Source organism: Ips typographus, linkage group LG10, assembly GCF_016097725.1.
Source record: "Ips typographus isolate SLU linkage group LG10, UJ_Ityp_2.0, whole genome shotgun sequence".
Lineage (NCBI taxonomy): Eukaryota > Metazoa > Arthropoda > Insecta > Coleoptera > Curculionidae > Ips > Ips typographus.
The window spans coordinates 6,721,594-6,742,150 of record NC_138431.1 but is presented as its reverse complement, the minus strand read 5'-3'; the positions used below and the strand labels follow the sequence as shown (position 1 = coordinate 6,742,150).

Below are 20,557 nucleotides of genomic sequence, written 5' to 3'. Positions count from 1 at the left end.
CTACTTGTTGTCCCTTTAAGGTAGGTCTGATTTAAGAAGTTTTAACGGATTTCTATAATTATTTGTACGGTAAAAACTTAGTTTTCAAGGAAAAAACCACAGTTATGGGTCTTTAAAATGCAAAGGAAATGAATCCACTTAACTTTTTCACTTGAGTGTAACACTTGTTGATTTCACTAGATTACAAGTATTTTCGAAATTTCAAATTTTATTCATTCTATTTATCTATTTCTACTCAAACTACTACGTGTAGACAATTAAAAAATGTTTTTAAAATGTATTCAAGGATAAATTAATATCATCACTTTGTCCACCGCCTTCTTTACAAGAAAGCCTAGAATGTGACTTTTAATGGCGGCGTTATCGGATTTTTTTTTGTACACAAACCTATGGAGATGCAGTAGAAAATATGTTTTTTTTTTATTTTTTCGTTTAGTTGATTAGAAGTTGTGAGTGAAAAATCAAAGAACGCTTCATTCCTGATCCAGATATGTATAGATATGGCTTTTTATACCCAATAAAGTCCAGCCAAAGCAAGTTTGGTTAGAACCCTTTGTCTCGGAAAGTACAACAAACTAATGTAAAAACTGCTCAATCAAAGAAAATTTGGAAATCCTTGAATCTAGGTAAGCAAAACTGGTAAATGGGTTTTATATTATTACCAAGACCTTTCTTTTAAAATGTAAATGTGCCAATAGAACTTCTAAAAGCTGTCCTGTTTCTTCAGAGTAAACCTTTGTTGCTCTCAAAATGCAGGCGGCCTCAAAATGTAACTCACATAAGTCACATACCAATGTATTGTAAGAGGCAATAAGTTTACTGAATGAGAAAGCATATTGTACTTACCACTGAGTATTGTGTTGGAGTAAAATCATTCCAGTTCAAAGCTTTCAACCACTGTTGGGTTCGAGCAGGGTCTTTTGGAAAGTAAAAGACTGACACTTTTGGGCCTTTCATCAAATTGCTTTTAGAAATTTGGCAAACAACCAGTGGACGGCATATTGTAGAGGCAATAGAATTTAAGTTAAAAAACCAACCACAAATTATAGAACAATGAAGGAACAATAACAATAGTGATAACATAATAAAATGAACACAAACTACACTTTCACTAGAACAATAAACATATAAACAACAATTACTTTGGCAAGTAATCCCAAGTCTTGACTTTAAACCTTAAAAATTAATTTAATCATCCAAAAACTCAATTTCCACAATACAAACAAATGCAAACTGTCAATCCCATATTTCGGCCATATTGGAATTTTTGGCATGCACCTTCTTGGCTTTCTTGTACAGAGGGCGGTGCTTTGTCCCATTTAATTGATAAGTTGAAGAGTCCAGCTAACTTCACGCCACTTTAATCCAACTGTCAAAGTGACAAATCGCCATCTTGTTTTTGAAGTTTCGGGTGTTTTAGAAGTTTAATTGTTTTCCCTGTCGTATTTTGAGTTTCTGAGTGATTTAACTCGGTTAGTAAAGTGTTTTTTATTCTTGGAACTTAACGCTGCAGCACTAAACGTTCGGTCAACATCAAGAGATTTCATCCAATTACTTATTGTAACCGTTTCATGGTTAACGAAAAACCAAACTAACTTTTGCCGTAAGAGTCAAACTGTAAGTTACATGAATTTATAGTTAAATAGATAAGTTTTGATCAGTTTAACGAGATTGTATGCGTATAAGGGCCGGTTTGACGCTCTATGAAACGAGCAGTGCGTTTTGTGACGTCATTATGATGGAATTTGTCAGAACCGTAATTGTAATAACTGTCAAATGACGCCATAGTGAAGGAACAGAGGTGTGCCACACTGATATCAGCCAGTCTTTTTGGTGCTATTAAAATAAGTGAAAAGAACACCTCTGACAGATTTACTTACATCAAACCCCTTATAAAACCCTAATTAGAACATTACCATTCTAGACCTGTTTTAAAATTAACATTTTATCAATTTTAAACTGAATTTATCTGTAATGTATTCATCCCAGTGACCGTGACAATTCTAAATTAGTGTATATATATACGGAAAAAACAACTGAAATACTAACTCAGTAAGTAAAATGCCATCATTAAAATTGTACGGTGCTAAAATCAGCCCTTGCGTTAGGGCCGTCTTAATGACGGTGGAAGCTCTCGAATTGTCCACGGACGTCGAGCTGGTACCCGTGGATTTGTTTACCGGTGGTCACCAAACCCCTCAGTTTATTTCCGTAAGTTTTATTCCAACACTTTAAAGAAGAATGTTTAATAAGTCTCTGGGGACTGGCACAGATTAACCCTTTAGGGAAAGTCCCGGTTCTCCAAGATGGTAGTTTGACTGTATGGGATAGTCACGCGATCAATGCTTATTTAGTGGACCAGTACGGGTCTGATGACGCACTTAACCCTAAAGACCCGAAAAAAAGAGCTTTGATAGACGCCATGAACCATTTTGATACTGGGTACTTGTTTGCCGGACATGACGCTTTGATTGTAAGATATAACGAAATTGCCGGACTTATAGGGTTGATTTGGTGTATTGTAGAAGTCAATAGTAACCTCTCCCCACCCCTTAACGGCCCTCGATTCTCAATTGGTAGCCAATCTGGAACAAGCCTACGATTTGCTGGAAATAATACTGAAAAATCGTGACTACGTAGCCGGACAGCAATTAACTATTGCGGATTTCAGCATTGCGGCCACATTATCCTCGTCTGGGCACTACCTGCCCTTAAATCCGGGAAAACACTCGAAAATCCTGAAGTGGTACGGAAAAATCCGGGCTTTGCCCTATTTTGAGAAAGTCAACGCTGAAGGGCTGGGACAGGTCAAGGAAGTTTTGAGTAAAAAGTTTACTCCTTAAAAATCTTGTACAAATATCAGTATAGTTTCACGGTTAAGGGGAAATACATGTTTAGAAGAAAGACACATTTTTTAATAGAAACACCACATATATTGAACGTTTATAACTCCCAAAATAAAACGGTATTAAACTGGAATTAATGTTAACTTGTAGGCACCAAACTAAGATACGGTGCAGTAAACTCACAGTAAAAAATTCAAGGATAATAATTAGAATCCTTGTTGATATTGCCTGGACTCCATCCGGTTTTGCAAGATTTCCAATTGCCTTTTCGCCTCGCATTGAGGGAAATTGTTGAGGTCGTAATATTGAGGAGCGATTTTCAGTAACCAATCAGCTAAAAAAAATACTGTATTAACAATCTTGAGTAAACATGGGGAGTTACTCACGTTTTATGTCGGTGACCGTTCGAATATAATTTTTCGTGGTCAATACGAACTCGTTGTAAATCACCCATTCGGGTTTGTGGTCCAGACAAGTAGACGGATGTAACTGAACGATTTGGTTGTCCTTGATGGTCAAATAGTGTCCAGTTCGTTCTAAATGGGCCACCTAAAAAGTCCAGTGTATAATATTGGCGTAATTTTGGACAGTTTTCACCAACCTGCATGAAAAACCCATTTACCAGCGCCTTTCTTATGTTTATGTAGTAATCTTTGCTGGTGAAATCGGTCGAGGTGCGTTTCAGATTGAATCGGTCCATAATTCGGGACAGTTGTTGTCTCACGTTATCGGCCGATTTTAGCGAACGATAATTGACGAAGTTGTCGTAGCACCATTGTGGATCTTCCATACCTAATTTGATGGTTAATGTCGGCAAGTATAATGTGTCGGTGGCCACTTACTCTGTTTGAAAGCGTGATACACGTTGAGCAGAGTCAGATGGTCGCCGTCGATGTGCGCAAATCTCATTTTGGCGTCGTCGGCTGCCTTTTTCGCCTCATTCGGTCTGACGAAACACTGCGGGACTAAATAATTGGAGCGGGGCGCGTGCCCGTATCCAACCGATATAGTTGTGCTCGAACTCAAATCAATCCTACAGAGCTACCCTTAGTCAGAACCAATTTTGACGCTCACGCGCAATTGGTTCTTCCACCATTCCCCCCACCCCAGTTGAATTAAATCCCAATTTTTTTTTTTAATTTTTTCTTTCTGTAGAACTTAACAGGTTTACTTAGGTCGATCATAAATACCTGATAACATCGCCGTTATCGATAAAATCTCGTTCGAACAATTGTGATTGCAGCTGGCTATCAGCATTTTGGCTAGTTGGGGGTCCAAGGGGAATTCCGCCATTACGGCCCCCAAATCGGTGAGATTGCCGTCGTCGTCAAGGGCGGCCAAGTAATTCAGAAGCTCCAGGGCTCTCATCAAGGTTTCGGGCGCTGGCGGGTCCATAAAATCGAAGTGCACCAGATCGTCAATACCCAGTTTTTTGAGTTGGAGAACCACAGAACCCAAATTTGACCTAAAGACAAACACTCGTGATTTTTGTTCATTGTCACCACAGTGTCACCTACCTTAAAATTTCAGGATAAGTGTTATCCTGCATCTCATTTTTGAACGCTTTCTCCGTATAAAGTCTGAAACATTTGCCGGGTTTCGTTCGGCCGGCACGTCCGGCCCTCTGTTGGGCAGACGCTTTACTAATGGGTGACACAAGTAAAGACTCGACTCTGATTCGTGGATTGTACACTTTCTGTTTGGCAAATCCCGGATCAATCACAAACACCACGCCGTCTATGGTTAGTGACGTTTCGGCAATGTTGGTTGATACCACCACTTTACGGCCAATTGCTCCGTTTGCTTTATTCGGTGGGGGGTCCTCAAAGATGCGCTGCTGAAGGTTGGGGGGCAAGGTGGAGTACAGGGGGATGCATTTCAGTTCCCCCACTTCAGGGCCTAAATTATCGATTTCTCGTTTTATGCGTTTGCAGGCTACTTCGATTTCTTCTTGGCCAGTTAGGAACAGCAGTACATCACCTGGAATTAATTTTATCATTGAGTGATAATTAAATAAATATCTAAGTGAATCTGACCAGCGATTTCTTCACACATGTGAATCTGGATGACTGTACGTATGGCCGCCTCCAAGTAGTCCCGTTCTGGTTCTGGAGTGTAAAAGATTTCTACAGGGTGTGTACGTCCTGGTACGTTCATCAAAGGGGCGTTATCGAAGTATTGTTGGAATTTGCCGGCGTCCAAAGTAGCCGACATAATGACCAACTTTAAATCGCTGCGTTGTTTGATCACTTCCTTTAAAACTCCCATCAAAATGTCCGTGGCCAATGTCCGTTCGTGAGCTTCATCCAACAGTATACACTGATACGCTTCCAGCATTGGATCACTCATACCCTCACGCAACAACATACCATCCGTCATGTATCTACCGTAAAAAAAAAATATTTAAACTCAAGGCCAAACTTCCTAACCCAACATTTACTTTAAAATCGTTTTTGCTGAGGAACAATCCTCAAAACGGATACTGTAACCGACTTCCTGTCCTAAACCAACATCCATTTCTTCAGACACTCTCTGAGCTACTGACATGGCCGCCACCCTTCTCGGTTGTGTACAACAAACGGCCTTTTTGCCCATTGATCGGGAATACTCGACACACCATTGCGGGATTTGGGTAGTTTTTCCTGATCCGGTTTCGCCCACCAACACTATACATTGATGTTCGGCCAGTAATCGCATAAAATCGTCACGATACTCGAATACGGGCAGACCGATTCGTTTTCTGAACAGTTCATGGTAGCGTTGCGTGTAGGGCAATCCTGTGTATGGGTTCACTGACTGTCCCAAGTTTACCTTTGGTATTATGCCAGTAGGTAATGGCAATGATTTTTCATCCCTAGGAATTGCCATTTTGATTACCAGAGGAAACATTATTGATATCTTTATTAAATCAATACAGACAATACAATACAATCTAATTATGGCTGTTAATAGTGTTTTAACCCAAACAAATGATCACATTAGGATGATAAGTGGTTGTTAATATTAAAAGCTCTTCAATAATGTGATCCTTGTTGGGCACTGGAGCTATACCCGGTTTGTGACACTATGATTTATACAAATGATGCACATGTGGACTTACTATTAGTATACCTACACTAGATCAAAGTAAAGGGTTGTTAGTCACTAGGGTTAAAACTTTATTTATGTTATAGTTTCAAGTAATAACAATAAATTGCGGCAATAATGACCATTTAACTTTACACTAAACTACTGAGGGGCCAAGGGACACACAACAATCACACAGCAAGGTAAAACAAAATTTTTAAAGGGGGTGGACCAACTATGTGGTGTGCCAAGGGCACGTGCACGTAAACAAACATGTATTTTGCTAACCCCTACCCGTAAAGTTGATAAAAACACTTACCGCTTTTTCTTTGAGGCTGGGTCACCTACTTCTATCCTACGTTTGGACATGGTTTTAGACTGTTATAACTTGACAAGCTCTGATCTTATATACAGTCACGTTTAGGATAAGGTACGGAACGACTGTTTGATAGTGGAGTTAACTAAATCACACAAGTTTTGAATAATAATAATTTAAAAAAGAAACTGTTCTTGATTAGATGCCTGACAAACAATGCAGCTGGCGGCCATTTGCATTACCAGCATGTCAACATTGGCAACTGTCGAAAACTGTGCGGACATGTGTCAAAGTCATGTGATGTATCGTACTTCTTAAAGTGCTTGGTCACGTGATAAATGTTTTAGCCAGGTTGCCAGTGCCAGAACCAGCAGAGACAACCAGTGTACTGTTTCTGCAACCAGTTTTTTTTTATTTGTTTAAATTAGGCAACACCTTATTTATAAAAATAGTGTCTTTAAAATACTGGCATTCCCTATAGTTTTTTTCTTAAATTTTTCAACTAGTTTTATTTCAATCGTATTTGTCTGTTGAATAAAATTTTGTTGGAGTTTGATGAGTTTTGCCATGGATGAGCACTTTGTTTTAGACGCGCCCCATTTTGTGGATTTAACCAACGCTGATGAAGATTTGAACGATTCTACTTCAGCAGATGAAGGTTTCTTTCGTAAGTGACTTTTTAAACTGGTTTTAATGCAAATTCTGATGAATTTCGGTATGCTTGTGTATTAGAGACCTGCTGCTCTATAGAAAGATCCGAAACTGATGATACAGCTATATTGCAGTCTTCCAATACTATGTTTTTCTCCCCATCTGACAGTAAAAATGGTAGGAGCTAGTGATTTTTGTAATTTTTTGTGATGTAATTGTAATTTTAATGTTAAATTTATTAGAGCAACCTCTACCTGAAGTTGGGAACTCAACAAAGATGAGAAGGTCTATGAGCAATGGCAATTTGGTTATGTTCAGTGAACAAAAGGGTCGACTGCTTCAAGAACCAACTTGCAAAGTTATTAAGTAGTACTTTTAGTTTCTTGCATAACTTCAAATAAATTAACTTGTGCTTTGATAGGGAAAATGAGAGTACTGGTGGACTTTCAAAAGCCAGAAGCAAATCAACATGTAAAGGGAGTATGGTAAGTTCCTAATTAGGGTAGAAATGACTGGGCTTTTTTTTCACTCACCGTCTACCTGTATTAATATTTTTTTACTGAATGTATCTTATTAATTTCTTTTTGTTATCCAGGACCAATTGAATAAAAGACCCCAACCCAAGCAGTCCTATGATAACTTAAAAAAGCTGAACCAAAATAAATTTGTGTCTATGGCAGAGCAAATTAGTAATATTAGTATGTTTCAGAATCACACTCCAGAACGTTTCAGGGTTAAGGCACCAGTGCATACAAAGCCAGCTTTACAAAAGTAAGTAATTTTTCAATTATTATTACTCTTATATATATTTTATTTACTTTATTGATGACTTTATAAAAAATAAATAATTAGTTTTATGTTTTGTTCATGGTTCAAGTTTTCCTATTTTAAGTCTGGACTAATTATGTGTATACAGGTTAATCAATCAATGTTTTTGTTTCTCCTCTGCAAAGTTTGTAAATTATTCTTATTTTAAAATTGCCTATAAGCTGTTTTCAGATGTTTGGTTGTTTAGTTTGACATTTCCTGAAGATTATTATGCTAAAGTTTAAAATATTTTTTTTTTGTTGGTTTGGGATTTACTGGTCTTGGATATGTATAGGGTGTTCCATATATTGTCTTGTTACTTTAACATGGTGTTTTAAACAATTCTATTCTGTAATTTGGTATTTCAAAACTAAATATTTTTTTGAAAATACACTACACAATGAATTTGATTTTTGAGTGAATTACTGAGTAGAAGGGTAAATTGTGGCTAATGAATATTTTGAAAGTGTTTGGATTGTGCTTGGACTAATTATAAGGTCCAAGCATACCCCTGTATTGTCAATTCATAATTGTAAAACTATTCAAACACAGAACAATCAGAAAATTAAAATTTAGGTTTTATTAAAATTTTATAATTATTGTATAGCAAGAGTTTATAAAATGTCCCAAAACTAACAACTGTCACCTGGTTCTTTTCATGAATAAATCAAGACTCCATTTGTCAGGCTTAATTGGAAAGCAGCTGTACTTTGTGTTTATTGTGAAATTGATATTTCATAGATTATCCTTATATAAAAACAGACTATTACATTATTAACAGGTTTTAGTTTGTATAATATTGCGCTACGACCCTGCAAACATTTTTTATCATTGAATTTCAGGACCATACCGGAAAGTCCAGGGCTGACCACTAAATTACGAGCGCGTCCAGATCAACAAAAGATTTTTATCTCATGAGGAACGGGAACTAAACGAGTTTCATAACTTACAGAAGTATGTTGTATTTGCCTGAAAACTGCTTGCGTTTTCATTATTCTTGCTAGGTAGAAATGCTCGTTTGCTTTGCATGTAGTTCATCATAAGAAATTTGCTTTATTAAATCTTGTTGCTTGCAATAATTAAATCACCTGAGTGTGTGGGTTAACCTATTTGGTGCAACTGCTGGCATGAGTACTATTGTTGCAATTTTCAGGTGTAAAATCAAAGCAAATCCAGTCAACAAGAAAATTTTACAAGGTCCTGTTAACGCTTTGGTTCCTGTAGAGAAAAAACCGTCGACAGTTCCGGTTCCTTTCAAATTGACGGAAACACCCCCTAAACAGGTATGTACTGCCTTCCAATTTCACGAAAATCGAGTTAAAGTCAAAATGATTCATTAAATGTTAATTAGAATTTATTTCTTAACTGCACCGTTTACAGACTGCACCCTCTCCAAAAAAGTACTTGTTCCACTCCACTCCGATAGTGAAGCCAAGTCCGCAAAAGACAGCAGCAGTGACAGCCACTCGGTCAACAACAAAACCAATCACTCCCACCTTTATGAAGAATTACAGACCGCGCGTGACGAAACCGGAACCCTTCAGTTTTGCCGACCGCGATAAACTTGTAACAGAAAAGCGCGAAAAATTAATTCAAAAGGTAATGTAAGACTGCAGTGCATAGTAACTATAACTAGTCTATCTAAAAACTAGGAGGAGTGATTACGAATTAGGTTGGCAATAGTGGACAAATGTGTAAACAGGTTGTCAAGAAACACCGGCTCGGCCACCATTTGAATTTTCAGGTTAATCACCGTCAATCTGATTCTTAGCATCTCAAAGTTTCTTGTTACATCAGAGTCGTTTAAAGTTGTTTTTGAGTCTGTTTAAACTCGTCTGACAGTGTATTGATATCACAAAAAAAAACACTTGAATATCCATTCTGCATAATGTGGTCAACTACGAAAAGAACCAGTGCCTCGATGTGAATAATTCCCCACTAAACGCAAAGGCAACTGGAATTAGACCATTTGTATCCTGAAGAAAAGCAATTTATAGTGAATGTGTACAAACATATATTAAATGAAGACCCGGATGCAAAAACCATATATACTGTGGGAAGTTTTTTGGTAACTTTTGCTAGTGTATGTCAGGCTTCTTCATTCGATTCTCCTAGTTTTTAAATAGATCATAATAATAAAAAGCACAGAGTAACTGACACTGCAAATTATTAGTTGTCAGATTTGAAAATAAGTCAAAACTTATTTTACAGATCTTGGAAGAAGAAAGGCGCGCTAGAGAGTTTCACGCCAATCCTATTCCAAAATCCATATACAAATCAGGCAGCAAACGCACTTCGGCAGCAAGCGAACGCAGACGCTTGGAAAGACTGGCGTTTGAAGAGCAACAGCGACAGAAGATGGAAACTATGCGAAATCTAGAGTTGCACCGAGAGGAATTCAAAAAAGCAGCTGAAAAGGAAGAAATTGCAAGACTTCGTAAATTAGCCGAAACCAAAGCTAGGCCGATTCCGAACTTTAAACCCATGGAGATTCATTCCTCCGATAAGAAGCTTACTGAGCCGAAGTCTCCCAATTTCCGAAAAATAAACAAGGAAAACTTTCCATCTAACAATTAGTTAATTAGTTTGTGTAGACCACTGTCATGTTTAAGTGTATATTTTTTTCTTGATTCATTATTATTAAAGTTTATTATTAATACCGGATAAAATAAAAACCGTTGTAAAAGCTATCTTTTGTTGATTTTATAAACCAATTTCATATGGGCAGAGCATTCGGCTGCTTTTGACATTTATGACAATAGAAAGAACAAATCTGTTGAAGCTTTATACAGCTTTAAAGTGTTTTAACTTTCAACCGGAATAGTATATTTTAAAAGTTTTACAACAAAAAAAATGCTAGAAAATTGTCTCTGCAGAAAGTGCCTTGTTTATGCAGTTATGCACAAAGTCCTCATAACAATATTTGAATTAATGTCGCAATGAAAATATAACGGAGATTCTTTCTAGTTTTGCTAGTTAATAATTATTAATTTGATTCTTTAAAAATACACTTTTCCTATTGTTTTTCCTGTTTCCGAACTTAATTTAGGTAGTACACATTTGGCAACAATGGCCCCCTACCAGCTGACAGCTGTGAGCATCGAGAAGCTGACAGCAGTGACAGCAAACCACAAATTTCTCAAAAGTAGGGTTATGTAAGAGAAAAGGACAAAAAGGTTGATTATTCTTATCTCTTACATTTGTTTTCTTTGATATAAATGAATGACTTTACGAAAATAATGCGTGTCGCACAATTATGACAATGGAAAAGAAAATAAAATTGCGAATACTTAATAACTATATAACATGTAGGATATGCAGAGGCTATTTAATTGATGCTACCACTGTAACAGAATGTTTGCATACATGTAAGTTCCATGACAGGGTTAGTCCTAATTTACTTTATGTAACGATATTTTTAGTTTGCAAGAGTTGTTTAGTAAAGCATCTTGAAGAAAATAATAATTGTCCATCATGCCAAATAGTTATACATCAATCCCATCCACTGCAATACATTAGCTTTGACCGAACAATGCAGGATATAGTTTACAAGCTAGTACCAGATTAGCAAAAAAGTAAGTTGTTGTCAAAATACTTGTGTTATTTAATGCTTAATTATAATTTTAATGCAGATGAATTAGAAACTGAAAGGAAATTTTACAAAGTGAGAGGGTTACCAAATCCTAAAGATGTGCCACCAGCTTCAGGGGATTATAATGGAGAACATGAACCCGACCCCCACGCAGAATCAGACTACCACAGACAAGATGAACAAATCAATGTTTGCTTAGAGTGCATTAGTTCCAGTCTTAGAACACTTAGAAGAAGGTTTATTAGGTGTTCTGCACAGGCTACCAGATTAGGTACATTTAAAGAAATTTATTGCAATGAAAGTTTTGAATGGGATGGAAAGATATCGTGATATTGATATTTTGTGCAATGAAGAGTTATTGGGGAAAGATCATACCTTAAAGTTTGTTTATGTAACTAGATGGAGGTTTTTAAACCCCCCTTTAACACTGCAGTACAGACCAAGAATTGATATTTAGTAAATAGTGTAGTTAGTTTACCCTTTATAATATGAATCAAGGGGTTCTACCAATGTAAAGACTTGTTCAATTTACTTTATTGAATGTTTATATGTATTTGATCTACTTATTTTAATGATAAAAATCTGTGATATATTTATGAGAATAAAGACATGACATATACCTATAATGTCCAGGTATAATTATTAATTGTATTATAAGTGTAAATGTATTTATATCAGTAAATTGTTCTATGTATATGTACTATTACTACCATTTCTAGAATAGTGTGTTTAGCAACAGAGATTTACAATATTTTGATTTTTTTTATCAGAATAGAAATGGATAAACATGAGAGTGTGTGTGTAGTTGTACATTCTGCCCAAATTATTTGGGCTTTACTTGAATTATAGATGTTTTTCGAACAGAATTGACTTTTTGTTTTAAGTCAGAATCTACGTCCATTAAAGGTGATAATAAATGTTAAAAATTTCACAGTTAGCAAACTTTTTTAAAAGACGTCCAAATGGCGTGACTTTTGCCGCTATTAACGTTAATTTAACGGCCGAACGTCACAGCAATAGTGACGTAAATTAGTCCGTAATAAAACATCGATCAGTTACGAATAACGAGCACACACGGCAAATGTAACGGTTACATTTTCCGTTACAGGGCTATATAGCATTATAAGACGTAGGAACGTTCTTTCTTAAAGAAATGTTTACTGCAGCTCTTATATAGTTATAGACAACGTGAAAGAATGTTACCACTAAATGTTATGGTAACGAAACTATCCATTGATAATCAAATAACGTCTTCTAGTGGTCATAGTTTGCTATCTGGGATCGAATATTATGATGTTCTCCACTGTGTACAGTTTCCACGTTAAGAGATATTTCGTTCCTGTGGACTACCTTATCTGTTTTACTCAGATAGCACAGTTGTAATATGTTTTCTAAAGGAGGGTTCAAACTATCAATAAAACTCAACAACTACAGATAAACTTTTTATACAACCCATTATTTTTCATTACAATATAAGTAGAATTTTATTTACTTAATACATGTATTATCACAGATGCGAATTTTGAACACATAAAGTACCTACCTGTATAATATTTTAATGCATAACAATCACAGAAATTCAACTTACGGTTTACATGTCAAAGTTGTTTAACATATTTAGATCTTAAAAGTATCAGTATGTAATAAGGTACAAGCCAGATAATTGAAAATAAGATAATTCTATAGGTTCCTTGCTTGGAAAATATTTTAATTGCACAAGTGAGTAAACAATGAGTTATTTAATCTGTACAATACATTTGAGTAAAATAAGTAAATAGATCATAATAATAAAAAGCACAGAGTAACTGACAAGACTGGAAAGACTGGCTTAGGTTGAAATGAAAGCCAACCTAAGCCAGTCTTTCCAAGCGAACGCAGACGCTTGGAAAGACAGCGACAGAAGATGGAAACTATGCGAAATCTAGAATTGCACCGAGAGGAATTGAAAAAAGCAGCTGAAAAGGAAGAAATTGCAAGACTTCGTAAATTAGCCGAAACCAAAGCTAGGCCGATTCCGAACTTTAAACCCATGGAGATTCTAGTTTTGCTAGTTAATAATTATTAATTTGATTCTTTAAAAATACACTTTTCCTATTGTTTTTCCTTTTTCCGAACTTAATTTACGTAGTACCACCGCCCTCTGTACCTGTTCCTAACCCAACATTTACTTTAAAATCGTTTTTGCTGAGGAACAATCCTCAAAACGGATACTGTAACCGACTTCCTGTCCTAAACCAACATCCATTTCTTCAGAGACTCTCTGAGCCACTGACATGGCCGACCGTATGGGTTCACTGACTGTCCCAAGTTTACCTTTGGTATTATGCCAGTAGGTAATGGCAATGATTTTTCATCCCTAGGAATTGCCATTTTGATTACCAGAGGAAACATTATTGATATCTTTATTAAATCAATACAGACAATACAATACAATCTAATTATGGCTGTTAATAGTGTTTTAACTCAAACAAATGATCACATTAGGATGATAAGTGGTTGTTAATATTAAAAGCTCTTCAATAATGTGATCCTTGTTGGGCACTGGAGCTATACCCGGTTTGTGACACTATGATTTATACAAATGATGCACATGTGGACTTACTATTAGTATACCTACACTAGATCAAAGTAAAGGGTTGTTAGTCACTAGGGTTAAAACTTTATTTATGTTATAGTTTCAAGTAATAACAATAAATTGCGGCAATAATGACCATTTAACTTTACACTAAACAACTGAGGGGCCAAGGGACAAGGTAAAACAAAATGGGTTAACCTCAAAAATTTTAATGGGAGTGGACCAACTATGTGTTGTGCCAAGGGCACGTGCACGTAAACAAACATGTATTTTGCTAACCCCTACCCGTAAAGTCGATAAAAACACTTACCGCTGTTTCTTTGAGGCTGGGTCACCTACTTCTATCCTACGTTTGGACATGGTTTTAGACTGTTACAACTTGACAAGCTCTGATCTTATATACAGTCACGTTTAGGATAAGGTACGAAACGACTGTTTGATAGTGGAGTTAACTAAATCACACAAGTTTTGAATAATAATTTAAAAAAGAAACTGTTCTTGATTAGATGCTTGACAAACAATGCAGCTGGCGGCCATTTGCATTACCAGCATGTCAACATTGGCAACTGTCGAAAACTGTGCGGACATGTGTCAAAGTCATGTGATGTATCGTACTTCTTAAAGTGCTTGGTCACGTGATAAATGTTTTAGCCAGGTTGCCAGTGCCAGAACCAGCAGAGACAACCAGTGTACTGTTTCTGCAACCAGTTTTTTTTTATTTGTTTAAATTAGGCAACACCTTATTTATAAAAATAGTGTCAGTGATGAGTTAAATTTAGGGGCCCCCCTTAAATACTTTTCTTACAATTATCAGCTTCTAAAATGTGATTTTAAGTCTAGAAACTTACCCACAACATTCATGTGCCATAACCTTGCTTTAAGTTAACCTATAAAAAATGATTTTTACTTTTTTAATAATATTATCAAGTGTAGCCCTACCGGGGGCTCTAACTTGGGACAACAGCATCACAATTAACGTGGAACCCCTTAAGGAAGACTGTTTTTACCAAACGTTGGAGGTAAACGACGAGCTGGAGATTGATTATCAAGTAATTGATGGGGGCCATGGGGACTTGGACATATCATTCAGTATGGCGGATCCGAGGGGGCGCATTCTGGTGGCCGACTTCAAGAAATCGGAGAAAAATCACGAAATTCACATATCAGCAAAGGGAGACTACAAATTTTGTTTTGATAACACGTTCAGTGCTTTCAATACCAAAACTGTTTACTTTGAACTGGCTGTGACTAATGATGAGGACGACCGTTGGGACACTGACGTTAGTTTCGATGATACTCAAAAAGATATACAGCAAATTGAGGGATTTCAAAGTGTGATGGATATGGTGCGCAACAACCTCAACAAGGCCAGATCTTTACAAGATTTGATTAAAGTTACTGAATCCAAAGATAGAAATATTGCTGAAGAAATGTACTTTAAAGTTAATAGGTATTCAATGTTGATTCTGTCAACTATGGTCTTTGTCAGTTTTGTACAAATTGTGATGCTGAAAAGTATTTTTGATAGTAACTCAAAAATTCATAAAGTATTGTCCTTTTTGGATTTCAATAAATACTGATACAATTTTATTAAGGTTTTAAATGAAAAAGAGTCAAAAACACACCTAAAGTGTTTATTTTTTAACAAGCTACATGTTACAAAAAAAGTTAGAGTAAGGCCAATCTTACAAATGCATTAATGAGATTAAAGAACAAAATTACATGGGACGTCCCATTCCTCTGCCCATCTGAGGCTGAGCAGCTGATTTTTCATTTTTAATAGTTTCGTCAACTGACAAAATTAAACAGGCAGCCTCAGTGGCGGCAGTGAGGGCATTAATTTTAATCACGGCCGGTTCCCAGACGCACGTTTCCAAATTGTCGCTGATATCCTCCTTGTTGATATCGACACCATACCAGCAGTGCCCTTGCGCATGTTTTTGACGCAATTTGTTCAAAATATTGGTGGCATCAAATCCAGCATTGTCACACAATTGTCTTGGAATAATTTCCAAAGCTTTTGCGATTGCGCTGATCAGCAACTGTTCCTTGCCGGCAATTGTCCTTGAATAGTCGCGGAGCATCTTTGACAGTTCCATTTCAATGGCTCCACCCCCTGAAATCGTCTCTTCTACAATCCCTAGGTAACTTGAAAATTCCTTAACTTACCAGCAACCACAGCGTCATTTTTAATCGTTCTTCTCACAATCATAATGGCGTCGTGCAACGACCTCTCAGTCTCCTCCAGGAACTGTTCAGCACCTCCTCTGAGGATGAGGGTGCAAGTTTTTGCGTTAGGGCAGCCTCTAAAGAAGTTGAAACGGTCCCCACCGATTTGACGTTCCTCGAACAAATCGCATTTGCCCAACACGGAATCATTCAAGTCGTGAACGGTAGTCATTACGGCTCCTCCACATCCTTTCAAGGTTCGTTTCAGATCGTCTTCAACCACACGACCCGCGCAGAACATATCCCTGATGATGGTTATTGTTACAATGTGTATCAGTGAAAAAAAAAAAAAAACTTACCTGTCAGCAAAGAACTGTGTTGCCACATCTCCAATTGGTAGTTTTGACAAGACAACATTGGCGCCAGATTCATGGATTTTCTGCAGTTTACTGTACAAAATATTCCATTCTGCATCAACAATCTTCTGGTATTCCTTAACATTGTCAACACGCACTTCAGCATTGTCTCTTTCAGCTTTCAGTTCCAGCTCAATGTTTAAAAGTGCAATTTTACAATTCTTGTAAATTTTGGGCTGCATTTCAAAGCCGGCATATGAAAAGGTTTTTTTAAAGGCCACTCCAGCCACTAATAAAGAGTCTTCAAGGCCGCCACCTGGCACTTTTTTAATTCCAATCATGTTAAGGGGTAATAAATCGTCAAGCAATAAAACAGCGTCTACCACCATTTTCGAGAAGAAAGCCCTCTGTTGACTAATTAGTTTGGAGCTCATAGCAGTAGAAGCGCATTTTTCTAGTAAAGATCTGAATTCAGTGGCATTGGATTTGTTTATTTTAATGGAAATTTCATTAATTTTTTCAAGACACAATTGCAGACATTTGCGCACCGCCCGAATAATAATTCGCGGATGTACCCCTTCTTCCACGTAGGGTTTAATATGCTTCAGAAATTCCCCAGCTAACAATACCACACTGGTGGTTCCATCTCCCACTTCAGCATCTTGTGACTTAGCTATATCGACCAAAGTTTTACCGGCCGGATGCACCACGTCCAACAGTTTCAGTATGGTGGCCCCATCGTTGGAAATCGTAGCTTTACTGTTGCGGGTAACGATCAGTTTGTCCATGCCTCGGGGCCCTAAAGTAGTCCTAACCGCGTCCACTATCGATTGGCAGGCGTTTATGTTAGAAATCAGCTGAGGTTTACCCTGAGAGGAGTCGGTTCCCTCTTTTAAAAGCAAAATTTGGGGTTGCTGTAAGGATAAAATGAGACTTTAGGGGTGCAGGTGTGGTGTTAACTTAACCTCAATTTATTTATAATTGCTTGTAGTTTTAGGGCAGGACAAAACGGTGCAATACTTACCATAATTGCTGTAGTTTAATCGGTTTAACAAATTTAACGGGTTTCTTGTTAGGAAATCGGTCTTTTTCACTTAATTTTCAGTGGAAGTCACACACAAATCGGCTAACTTATGATTTACGGCGTCTGTCTCTGTCAGTGGGAACTGTCAATCTTTGTTCGGCGTTGCCGGTTGAACTGTGAGTTGTGGTTGCCAAATGACTCAAAAAATAACAAATTTGACTTCTGTGGTACTGTTAATAAAGTAAGTGAAGAAATGACATTGCAGAATACAGTTGTGCGTTTATTATACAATAATAGATATAAGTTGCATCAATAAATTAACAAACAGACAAAGAGATATAATGATAAATAGATATATATTATATGTAAGGGAGATAGAGATGAGTATAGCCTAGAGTAAAAATTGTACAAAATATCACAAAAATGAATAATTCACTCGTACGAAAAGCGTGTTATTCGCATAGTTCTTTCGTTCTGGGCCTGCCCAATTTCAGTTCAACGAGAGCGTCTAATTTGTTGAGACCAACACCGTTGGCGTCCTCGTAGTAGTCCAAATTCTTACAGGTTCGGTACCAGTGCGATAAATTCGGGTACTTTTCAGTCGATATGGGGGTGATTACGGTGGCAGTACTGACCGTTGCCACGCAACACAAATCAGCCACCGTTAAATGGTCTCCGGTCAAAAAGGGTTTGCCCTCGAGGAACCCATCCACCATTTTGTAGGATTCGGTAATGGCACTTATTTTCTCCGTCGGGATTTCTTTTTCGTGTTCTATCACGACAGCCTGCTGGAAATACAAACTGGCTATGGTTTACATCCACCATTTCGTCAAAACTTACAATAATACTGTCCACTCTAGGACACAAACAGTCAGACTCAAAAAATAATTTTTCATCCACTTGGTGTTTTTGGTCGGGTTGTTTCGGGTACAGCGAGTCATTTGCGCCGTACTTGTCCACCAGATGACTCAAAATGGCGTGTGTGTCCCAACTGATAAAATCACCATCTGTCAAAGTGGGTATTGTACCGTCTGGATTGATCTGCAACCAACATTACATTAGTAAACGGCGCCTTTCCTGGTGTTATTGAAACGAAACATGAATATAAAGTATACAACAGTTTACATGCAAATGGGTGTTATTAAATTATGCCTGAAATGATTTTTGCTTAACTAATAAGATTAACGGGAAAAATGTGTTTTTTCAGTCTATAACTGTTTAAAAACAACGGGATTGTAATGATTTTCGTATCTTTGTCGTTCAGTCCCTTTTTCCCGGCGTTCAATTTCACACTGGCTGACTACGAGACCTGACAAGAAACTTTCAATTTAAAACCTCGGTCGATACTGCTATTAAGCACATAATAAGGATGGGTAAAGTGGTGAAATTGATTTAATGACAGAAAAATGGCCTCAAAAAGCTGTACAAAGTTTGAAACAGATTAACAATAAACCCTGAATTGAGTCTGAGGATGGTGACGCAAATTCCGAAACATACGCAGTAATGACTCACTGTCAAAGTGTTTAATTACAATGTCGTGTAAGTTAAAAATAGTGGAAGAGACAATTTTGTTGGCAAATGCAGCGAATTCCAAAGTGTTAAATTCCTACAGTAAAAATATCCAGAAGAATGTTAAAAAAGTGTGAAAAACTCACCACACATTTGCTAACTCTAAATGAATGTTAAGGGAACTAACCATGTATAGCTCATCGTCGGAGCACTCTTTGGTGTAGACATTCACGTCCACCACCTGCAGGTCGACCCCCAAAGCTTTGGCGGTGAGCAGAACCGCCCTGACACCGTGGTGCATGTCGCTGCCGAATAGTTTGGGTGACGTCATCCTCCAGTTGACCACCACCACCCCAAAAAGTGTCTACTGAAAACACCACGATTATTAAGAAGAAACGCGCACCTAGTGAAGCATCGTCGTGCAGATCTTTGACTGTAATAACGTTCGATGTGAACGAACTAGGTTTTTTGCGGGTTTTAAATTAAAATTTCACAGATTATTGCCGGGAAGTAATATAAATAGGTTCGCGGTTTTTGTCGTTTGTTTCGGTTCCATACAAAAAAAAAATCTAATTAATTTTTGTCTGATTGCTCGTCTAGGTGGTTTGATACTCTATTACACCACGCGTTTAGGTTTCTACAGGTTGAGTCACAGTCCAGTTTAGGGTAGAACCACCATTTGTGGTAACTGCAACTATGACAAATTATTTGTTTTGATCGACTAAAAAATGTTGGGAGAGCAAATCCCATAGAAATGCAACTCACCTTAACAATAGATTTATTTGCCTTTTTTATTAGATTTACAGATTAACAAAGATGAGTGGCAACATTGCATAATGCTCTTTCACTGCACTATGTGCCAAATTAATAATTTTTTCATAGCAATTTTTTACAATTTATTGCTAAATTAGTGTATCTTGAATTTCTTCTCTAAATCTAAAATTTTTATTTTGATTGTGACACTTGTCCCCTGCAAATTTTTGTGATGCAATCGACTGTAAAATGCCAGACTAACATTGTTGTCAACATGGGCATTATTTATATGTATTTGTTGGTACAAATTTAGGACAATATGGATGTTCAAGGGGGTAGTTTGAGGTTATTTGCGTTTTCACTCACTCTGACTGGATTAGAAGGTAGTTTTTACCCTTAAAAACCAAACTGACCACCTGTATTCTAGTAGGGTCATGCACCTTCGAGCAAAACAAAAACCAACCTGTAGGGCAACCCCCTCCCTGGTTTAAACGTTAAAAAAATCGATTTTTAACCTTCCCAGACGAATTAAATCATCAAGTCTAGGGAGGCTGGGGATGTTACCACTCCGTTTTAGGGGCGGAAAAGAAAAAAAAAAACGAATTGAGCGGCCGGCAAAAACCGAAAAAAACAAAAGTTGCATGCCGCGACGCGCGTTTTGTGTATTTTCTGAACGGCTGTCCGACCGATTCTCGACTGTTTCGCCTCCAAAACCGACTGGATGCACTTTCCGAGCTTGCCGGCTCTCCAACCGAATCAATAACACGTCGCCGATGCTTTCTGGATACGTTGATCCGGGAGCAAATTCCAGAAAACTCATTCGTTTACTAGTTTTCAGGTAGTAGTTGGCAACAATGTTATTGCGTGTGACAGCACTGGAAGACTGAAAGATT

General features: G+C 37.3%; 6 protein-coding genes and 1 pseudogene across 18 annotated transcripts; 4 read left to right on the top strand and 3 right to left on the bottom strand.

The window, feature by feature from the left end:
* The first annotated feature begins 1 nt into the window (after position 1).
* Positions 2 to 2,904, top strand: LOC145734504 (glutathione S-transferase 1-like). 4 transcript variants are annotated; one of them, XM_081987927.1, is made up of 4 exons: positions 2 to 20; positions 2,109 to 2,211; positions 2,273 to 2,473; positions 2,526 to 2,904. In XM_081987927.1, the coding sequence occupies exons 2-4, from the start codon at positions 2,119 to 2,121 to the stop codon at positions 2,841 to 2,843; spliced, it is 612 nt and encodes a 203-aa protein (XP_081844053.1). In that variant the 5' UTR covers positions 2 to 20; positions 2,109 to 2,118; the 3' UTR covers positions 2,844 to 2,904. The 4 variants fall into 4 exon arrangements, with proteins under 4 accessions (XP_081844053.1, XP_081844052.1, XP_081844051.1 ...); XM_081987926.1 differs by lacking the exon at positions 2 to 20 and adding an exon at positions 383 to 1,617; XM_081987925.1 differs by lacking the exon at positions 2 to 20 and adding an exon at positions 1,645 to 2,052.
* A 74-nt stretch (positions 2,905 to 2,978) lies between these two features.
* Positions 2,979 to 6,453, bottom strand: Dhx15 (DEAH-box helicase 15). Its single transcript, XM_081987791.1, has 9 exons — positions 6,232 to 6,453; positions 5,287 to 5,700; positions 4,883 to 5,229; positions 4,364 to 4,826; positions 4,037 to 4,311; positions 3,689 to 3,811; positions 3,448 to 3,638; positions 3,233 to 3,395; positions 2,979 to 3,180 (listed from the first exon to the last, which is right to left on the bottom strand). Exons 1-9 carry the CDS (start codon positions 6,279 to 6,281, stop codon positions 3,053 to 3,055), a joined length of 2,154 nt encoding a protein of 717 aa, XP_081843917.1. The 5' UTR covers positions 6,282 to 6,453; the 3' UTR covers positions 2,979 to 3,052.
* A 242-nt stretch (positions 6,454 to 6,695) lies between these two features.
* Positions 6,696 to 10,376, top strand: LOC145734469 (uncharacterized). 3 transcript variants are annotated; one of them, XM_081987864.1, is made up of 8 exons: positions 6,696 to 6,895; positions 6,961 to 7,056; positions 7,122 to 7,245; positions 7,301 to 7,364; positions 7,475 to 7,650; positions 8,840 to 8,888; positions 9,133 to 9,285; positions 9,898 to 10,376. In XM_081987864.1, the coding sequence occupies exons 1-8, from the start codon at positions 6,784 to 6,786 to the stop codon at positions 10,261 to 10,263; spliced, it is 1,140 nt and encodes a 379-aa protein (XP_081843990.1). In that variant the 5' UTR covers positions 6,696 to 6,783; the 3' UTR covers positions 10,264 to 10,376. The 3 variants fall into 3 exon arrangements, with proteins under 3 accessions (XP_081843990.1, XP_081843989.1, XP_081843988.1); XM_081987862.1 differs by having other exon boundaries at positions 6,698 to 6,895; positions 8,840 to 8,969; positions 9,067 to 9,285; XM_081987863.1 differs by lacking the exon at positions 6,961 to 7,056 and having other exon boundaries at positions 6,697 to 6,895; positions 8,840 to 8,969; positions 9,067 to 9,285.
* Positions 10,377 to 10,805: 429 nt separating this feature from the next.
* On the top strand, positions 10,806 to 12,144 carry LOC145734502 (polycomb group RING finger protein 3-like; annotated as a pseudogene). Its single transcript, XR_014179428.1, has 3 exons — positions 10,806 to 11,054; positions 11,109 to 11,261; positions 11,319 to 12,144. The product of XR_014179428.1 is annotated as a polycomb group RING finger protein 3-like (transcript).
* A 2,409-nt stretch (positions 12,145 to 14,553) lies between these two features.
* Positions 14,554 to 15,443, top strand: LOC145734500 (transmembrane emp24 domain-containing protein 5-like). Its single transcript, XM_081987914.1, has one exon. The coding sequence runs from the start codon at positions 14,750 to 14,752 to the stop codon at positions 15,431 to 15,433; it is 684 nt and encodes a 227-aa protein (XP_081844040.1). The 5' UTR covers positions 14,554 to 14,749; the 3' UTR covers positions 15,434 to 15,443.
* A 30-nt stretch (positions 15,444 to 15,473) lies between these two features.
* Positions 15,474 to 17,552, bottom strand: CCT7 (chaperonin containing TCP1 subunit 7). Its single transcript, XM_081987835.1, has 4 exons — positions 17,403 to 17,552; positions 16,382 to 17,292; positions 16,023 to 16,327; positions 15,474 to 15,969 (listed from the first exon to the last, which is right to left on the bottom strand). Exons 1-4 carry the CDS (start codon positions 17,403 to 17,405, stop codon positions 15,572 to 15,574), a joined length of 1,617 nt encoding a protein of 538 aa, XP_081843961.1. The 5' UTR covers positions 17,406 to 17,552; the 3' UTR covers positions 15,474 to 15,571.
* Positions 17,553 to 17,669: 117 nt separating this feature from the next.
* Positions 17,670 to 20,424, bottom strand: LOC145734501 (glutathione S-transferase 1-like). 7 transcript variants are annotated; one of them, XM_081987917.1, is made up of 4 exons: positions 20,031 to 20,424; positions 19,099 to 19,278; positions 18,243 to 18,443; positions 17,670 to 18,190 (listed from the first exon to the last, which is right to left on the bottom strand). In XM_081987917.1, the coding sequence occupies exons 2-4, from the start codon at positions 19,240 to 19,242 to the stop codon at positions 17,855 to 17,857; spliced, it is 681 nt and encodes a 226-aa protein (XP_081844043.1). In that variant the 5' UTR covers positions 19,243 to 19,278; positions 20,031 to 20,424; the 3' UTR covers positions 17,670 to 17,854. The 7 variants fall into 7 exon arrangements, with proteins under 7 accessions (XP_081844043.1, XP_081844044.1, XP_081844046.1 ...); XM_081987918.1 differs by having other exon boundaries at positions 19,099 to 19,275; XM_081987920.1 differs by having other exon boundaries at positions 20,078 to 20,424.
* Positions 20,425 to 20,557: the final 133 nt, after the last annotated feature.